Source organism: Bacillus rossius, chromosome 1 (genome assembly GCF_032445375.1).
Source record: "Bacillus rossius redtenbacheri isolate Brsri chromosome 1, Brsri_v3, whole genome shotgun sequence".
Classification (NCBI taxonomy): Eukaryota; Metazoa; Arthropoda; class Insecta; order Phasmatodea; family Bacillidae; genus Bacillus; species Bacillus rossius.
The window spans coordinates 289918037-289925748 of record NC_086330.1 but is presented as its reverse complement, the minus strand read 5'-3'; the positions used below and the strand labels follow the sequence as shown (position 1 = coordinate 289925748).

At 37.8% G+C, this 7712-nt stretch overlaps 1 protein-coding gene across 1 annotated transcript; it reads left to right on the top strand.

Moving 5' to 3' along the window:
• Positions 1–5216: 5216 nt before the first annotated feature.
• Positions 5217–6764, top strand: LOC134530149 (endo-polygalacturonase-like). Its single transcript, XM_063364778.1, has one exon. The coding sequence runs from the start codon at positions 5326–5328 to the stop codon at positions 6562–6564; it is 1239 nt and encodes a 412-aa protein (XP_063220848.1). The 5' UTR covers positions 5217–5325; the 3' UTR covers positions 6565–6764.
• The last annotated feature ends 948 nt before the right edge of the window (positions 6765–7712 follow it).

Genomic DNA, 7712 nt, shown 5'->3' with positions numbered 1-7712 from the left:
CAATTTATTTAGTACAATGCAGGTCGTCAAGCAAGATGTTTGTTTGCCCGTGCGCATTACGCAAAACGATGAAACTAGCGGTCGCGAATCGCGACATGGCTTACTGTTGCCTTCTGCTGTACGATGCATAATGGCGGGACCGTCAAACTGTGGCAAGACGTGCGTTCTACTGAGTTTACTGGAGGAGCCAAACGGTCTTCGGTTCGAGAACGTTTACTTGTATTCCAAGTCGTTGCAACAGCCAAAGTACCAGCGCCTAGCAACTGTTCTACGCTCGGTGGAAGGACTGGAGTATTTTCCGTTTAGCGATAATACCGATGTGGTGTCTACCGACGAAGCAAAGCCTAATTCCGTGTTTGTGTTCGACGATGTAATGTGCGAGAAGCAGGGTATTATACAAGAGTACTTTTCCATGGGCAGGCACGTCAAGGTAGACTGCGTATACCTGTGTCAGACGTACAGTAGAATACCCAAACATCTCCTACGAGATAATGCGAATGTTATAGTGCTTTTTCGCATGGACGAACTTAATTTACGTCACGCCTACGACGACCACGTAAACACCGACATGTCGTTTCAGGAATTTAAAGACATGTGTTCCTTGTGTTGGAAAGACGAGCACGGATTCATAGTCATCGTAAAGGACTGGCCTCTATATAAGGGCAGGTACAGACGAGGTTTCGATCAGTTTATCGTCAAACATGAGTCATAGCATTTCGAAATTCGGTCGTAGCAGCAGACATACTGTATGCCCCGACTCTGATATCCGCAAATACATTATACTACTGTCTCAAAAAGTAGAAAGTGTGAAAAATGAAATAATAGAGTATCTCGTTGCCATCGACCTGCGTGTGGAAGCCTCGGATTCTCGCATTCGCGACATGATCGAAGTATCGAATGCACAAAGACGTGACGATCTGAGGACTTTTCAAAGTAGTCTGAAAGCATCACTATCTCAATCGTCAACTAATTAAGATTTTGCCACACACAAGAAAGAAGTTTCTGCGAATGAATAAAAAAGTATATAAAGAGGACTTGCAATAAGTTTTCAGCCAGTACAATGTCAGACCTGGCCAGTGACCTTCATCGAGCTATACAGTCTGTTCGTGAAAAATATTTACTTGCTAGACGAACCAGACTTGCACGTGAGATGGAAAATGAGGAGATATTTAAACCAATCACTAGTCGTCTCGACGAACTTAAAAACAAGGAAGAACCAGCTATCATTGTAAAGACAGAAGTTGAAGATGAAATGCCAACTGTAAAGAAGAGAAAGTATGAACCAGATCGAGAAGAAGAAGACTTAACAAGTACAGAGACCATGCACAAGAAAAAAATACCGAAAAAGGGACAACAAGTGAATGCAATGGTCCGACCATACCTGATATCGTTTACGAGTCGGAATAATGACACGACCTACGGAGTGTACAGAAAACATAACAAGTGGTTCCTCGGTGCTAAAGAAATAGACTTTCTACCAGGAAATATCGTTCGCGTAGAAGAGTTCAAAACGCGCGGGACTCCTGGTCTGTACGAATTGCTGTTTCGCAGGGAGCCTAAAGGATATTCTCACAAAGACTTACAAGAGTACAAAAAACTGCTAGAGCTAACCAATGCACATTTTCGCGATAACGATCCAAATAGTGGAGTATATAAAGACGTAGATCATGAAAAAATCGACATTCTCGCTAATCTCTTCAGTGAACTAACAATACATGGCGAAGGTTTAAAAAAGCTAGAAAGTGGTCAGATATTTGACTATGTATATTGGGACGATCATAATGAATTAGTTGATCGCCTTAGAATTCTACATGCTTCGCTTAGCGTAGGAAACTATTCGCACATCAACGAAATAGTCTCCATACTTGAAGAACTGAGGGAAGCCGGCTACATACAATGAGTCGAACCGGAATCGCTCACGAACTTCATGCTCCTGCTAGACGAAAATACCTTCGTCGCAAAGTCATAGTTCGTGGAATTGATGATTTATTCCAGGCGGACCTTGTTGAGATGATACCGTATTCCCGATTGAATAAAGGTTTCAAGTACATGTTGACAGTCATCGATGTTTATAGCAAGTTCGCTTGGGCTAGACCTGTCAAATCAAAGACTGCAACTGAAGTAGCCAAGGCCATGAACAATATTTTGCGTGATGGGCGTGTACCGTCGCACCTGCAAACGGACCTCGGGAAAGAATTCTACAATGCGACCTTCAAGGCTTTGATGAAGAAGTATGGCATCAAACATTACTCTACATTTAGTAACGTCAAAGCCTCCGTTGTCGAAAGGTTTAACAGAACTTTGCGTTCCAAGATGTGGCGGCAGTTCACGGCCAACGGAAATTACAAGTGGCTTGACATCTTGCCGAAACTAATAAACGAGTATAATTCCGCGGTGCATTCTACCACGAAAATGAAGCCAAAGACGTAAGGGACAATCGCCTGCTTCGAACAGTGTTTTCCAACATGAAGAAGATAGATCCACGAAAGCGTAAAGCTAACGTCGGTGACATTGTGCGAATCTCCAAGCAGAAAGGTATCTTCGAGAAAGGTTTCACTGCGAACTGGAGTCCCGAACTTTTCCGTGTGACACATGTTCGTGAATCAGAGCCTAGGACCTACTACCTCGAAGATTTGGACCACAAACCTATCCGTGGCGGCTTCTATGCCGAAGAGATTCAGCCTACGATGTATCCTGATATGTACTTGGTGGAGAAGATTATAAAACGAAGAAACGGACTGTCCTACGTCAAGTGGTGGGGCTTTCCACCTCGCTTTAATTCGTGGGTGGCAGATGCAGACATCGAGAAATCCACAAGACTTTAGTTCTATGTCTGTATATTATTTTTTGTACTTGTAGTAGTGTATTGAATTTATGTAATAAATTTTTTTTAAAAGTACTTGTGGTGTTTTTTATTTTCTCAATCCTGTCACTTTTGTGGTATTTTTTAAATTAAAGTTGTTTTGTATCGGCCAGGGATCAAACCAAGGACCTTAGTCGATCTAATCAATCAGTATATAGATTACAAATTTATTTAATGGATTTTGAACTTTTCCCCGAATCTCTAGCATTAAAATTACGGATTTTCAAGATGGCGGCCAAATTTCAAGATGGCGGGTGTCACAGTAATAAATGATTACTGCACTCTAGCGGGTAAGAATCAAACTAACTAGGCGTCAGCGCACTCTCGCCGCCGATACAATGATGATGGTTTCCAACATCGAAGACAAGATGGCGGACATGACGTCATGCTCACTGTCGATATATATGCTTTGAAAAAAGTGGTGGGGGGCAGTCTGTCAGCAGCCACCACAGGGGGAAGGATCGGTCGCCATTTTTAATTTTTTGACCTCGTCGGGTTCGAACCGAGGACTCCGAGCTCCGTATCGATAATGTTTGTTTTTTATAAATATTTTATTAAATTTATATTATTTAAATTTTTTTATAATTTTTAAAAAAAAATTTCATTAAAATAAGATAATAAATAAAAAAGTTAAATATGGCGGCCGTAACGGAAATTGCAACGGTGACGTCATCATCCAATATGGCGGAAAACACATCGCCGGAATTTTCTAGAAAACAAAATGACATCATCCAAAATGGCAGATCCAAGATGGCGGATCCAAGATGGCTGCCGTGATCTACTTGTCCCGTTACGTTATGTCCCGTTACGCTGTGTCCCGTTACGCTCGTCCAAGATGGCCGCCGTGACGTCACAATCCAAGATGGCGGACAGACAATCACAATCCACACAATCCACAGCCTGAAGCCTGGCGCAGGATGCCCTATCCTATACTACTAGAATATTTACATATTTATGATAAATACATATTTTTGCGCTAGTTACAGAAACAAAAATTTCTTAGAAAGCTTCCGTACAGATATATAATGTAGTCATTGTAAACTATGCAGTTGCAAATGCTTGAATTTTTCTTCCTCAATAATTTTGTAGAAATATTTTTTCTAGAATGTAAAAAATATGAATGTTAAAGGTTTGATGGTATTTGAAGATCTGATTGGGCCATAACCTAATTTAAAAACTAAATATTTTTCAAAAATACAGCCATACGCGAATATCCTTTTAAATATCATATAACAGAGTGTCATCGAACAGAACTAGTTTTTGAATAACTGAACAATATCAAATAAAACGTAGAGTTGTGACTTACAACTTGGTACTGAAGGGAAAAACATATTCTTACGCATTGTTTTTAACGATTCAATTTTTTTGTAGTAATGTGCATAATGCTTAAAAAATTAAAATAAATATCAGGGTTCCCAAAAACAGAGAGTATCACGAAAAAAAGGAAGGCTCAGTGAATTAAAAGAAGTTACAAAAAACTGGAAAACCTGGAAAATTAAAATAGCTTCTCTTTAAAACAATATCAATAATTTGTCAAAGTATGTAGTATCTTATAGTCTTAAAATGGGTATGAATTGAACATAAATTCATGTGCTGTTAATAATTCTACCTGATTTTTTTTTACTAAAATTAATTCCAAGTAAGGGATACAAACCACTGTATTAATTTGAAGGCTGTAGAATTGTCTTATAAATATTCGATAATAAATCGTTTAATGGTTTTGCAAACAAATTTGCTTTCCTGTTTAGTTTTCTTTTTCAAACTGGCAGAGTTGGTAACGTAGTGTAAATGGAAATGATAACAGTGTAAACTATGTATTGATGTATGGCGTAGACAAACATATTTAGTCAATTTTGCATGTTATGTGCGGTGTATGTTGGCTGAAAAGTATTTTCATAATAGTATGTATTGTAATATAAATCTGTTATCTTGCCAAATAGACAAATTATGTAGGAAAAATAAAGTTTGTTGGGACAAGGAAAACTGAAGGAAATTTACTGAACAAGAGTCTCGGAACTCTGAAATACTAAAATGTAAAAAGAAGTCACCTGCAGTGTGATTGATTATTACATAATAGCATTTATAAACAAATAGTCATAGTCATGTGCGTAATGGTAACTTATACGATGAAAAATTGAACGGTACATAAAAAATATTTTTTATTATCTTGCTATATATTTAGATATTTTGAATTGGTTAAACATTTAAATGACTAAAATGTTATTAGACACAGATTTTAATGAAAAAATAAAAATTATTAACTCCAAGATTCTGTAAGGTATTGAAAGTTAGGAATTAATATTAATGTTTTACATATGTGTAACTATTAATAAAATAATTATTTTTCAACAGGTTACCAGAGAACGGTCATCTACTAGCGATACTGCAAGCAAAGTATATTGGATAGAGTTCAAAAACCATTCATCTTATATCTTTATACAAAGGTACTAACTATAACCAAAATGCAGAAAATTTCAGCTAGCATTTTCCAAATCTTCACGATTTTGACCTTAATTCAAGCTGGAAGTGCAAAAGATCTTCGCAATGTCACAGAACCCAAAACTCCACAAACTTGCGTGTCACTGAAAGCAACCGGAGGGGATGACACCGACCTTATCCAGAAAGCTCTGAACTCTTGCACCACGGGCAAAGCTGTCGCACTGTCGTCTGGTATATTTAACTCCGGTCCCATCACTATACCATCTGGAGCCAGTCTTCTGGTGGACAGTGGCGCCGCACTGAAGGCTATCCCAGACCCTAAGTTATATGACCAAGGAGCGAAAACATGCGGCACTCTGGACCACTACGGCGTCGGCTGCAAGGCCTTCATCACAATGCTCCGAGCCAAAGGCAGTGGAATCTATGGCAAAGGAGTGATTGATGGTCAAGGTGGCCAGAAAATGACTGGGACAAACATGACGTGGTGGAAGCTCACCCATGACGCTAGGGTTACCGGAAAACACCAGAACAACCCTAGACTGATACAAATCAACAACTCTGTAGACATCACTGTGTACCAGATCACGTTAAAGAACTCTCCTTTTTACCACCTTACCAGCAGCGAGACAAATGGATTCACAGTATGGGGCATCACCATTGACTCGGTTAATGCCACTAGCAACAATGATGGCATCGACCCAACGGGATCACAGAATGTCACTATAGCCTACTGCAACATAAGCACAATTGACGACAACATAGCTATATCAGCACTGATCGCACCATCACGACACATTTCACTTTACAAAAACCATTTCAATCATGGTAACGGAGTTGCGATAGGCAGTCCAACCAACTACGGAATCAGCGATGTGACCTTTTCTGCGCTCACGCTGAATCACCTCACCTACGGGCTGTACATCAAGAGCGACACCTTGAACGGCGGGCTGGTAACAAACATCACCTACGACAACATCTGCATCGAGAATGTTCGGTACCCCATCTGCCTCGACACGCACTACTACAATAAGACTGGCAGCAGGATACCGGAGTTCCGGAACATCAGCTACAACAATGTGGCGGTCCACACAAAAGGAACCTTTATATTTGACGGCCTCAGCGAAGCGCACCCTGTTGAAGTAAAGCTAAGTAACGTGAATGTACAGAAAGTTTCAGAATTGTTAATAAGTCATGCTAAGATTAATGGAAAATGGAACAACGATTTAAGAAACAAATACTGTGGACAATACGGCAATAAATAGCTGATTTTTTTTGTTTCATAATACATTCTTTCAAGGTAAAATCATATGAGAGAAAGCAAAAGTGTTTCGAAACTATTATCTCAGATATTTTGTATATTTGGAGAGTACTGTATAAACTTAATGCTATTTTATTCTCATGCTTGTTATTTGATCTTTAGATATATATGCATAAAAAGCTAATTTTAATTCACAAACTGGCAAATCCATATTAATGAAAAGAATACAATGTTAATGTTAAATATAAGAGCTAGTTTTATTTAAGGCAATTTTTCTGTGGAATACAGATCAGAAACAATGCTATAATAGTATTTGAGATTCGCTAACATTTAAATAATAATAATAAAAATAATTAATCAATGTGTTTTTTTCCTTAAGCATATTATTAGCTTAGATGAAATTCATAAAAAAAAAAAAACATGCACGTAAGATTACGTGACTACCCCAAAAATTAAAATAGCCTTTAAGTGACAATTTAAAGGCATTTTTTTAAAAAGAAAATACCAATAATTATCAAGGTATGAAATTGTAAGTTAAAATTTTTCTAAGTGTAACTAACCACAAACTTTATTGAAAAAAAAAAATTACAAACTGTCACGTAAGGACATTTATTGTCACAGAAGGAAAATCCAACCCATTTAGTCAACAATACTGTTTTCTATCACATATTTTTCCTCCATTTTCATTACTGAAAGCTGGAGATTGAATACTAAATCTAAGAAATTACTTTTAATGAAGCAAATCGGTTAAATGTGGTAAGTTTATTTCATTGTCATTCACATTGCACTGAAATGAAGTGGTACTCGTGTTGTTACTTATAGTTGGGCGCCACTTTTCTTCTGTACTGTTGGTACGGACTTATAATGTTGTGCTGTGATCGTGTTAAGATCACTAGTTGATACCATACAGAAGAGTGATACAGCTGACATAAAATAATAGTAAATACCAATAAAAACTGAGATTGGTTGAGAATACCATAAAGTATGTTACTGGTGTGAAAATTTGATAATAATATATATATACTGCAGTAATAAGATCTTGATGGTTTGGGGAACAGAATACAAAACACCTTTAATAAAACTATAACACTACAACTACACATACATATACACTTACAATAACTTAAGAACTAATACATAAACAAGAATACA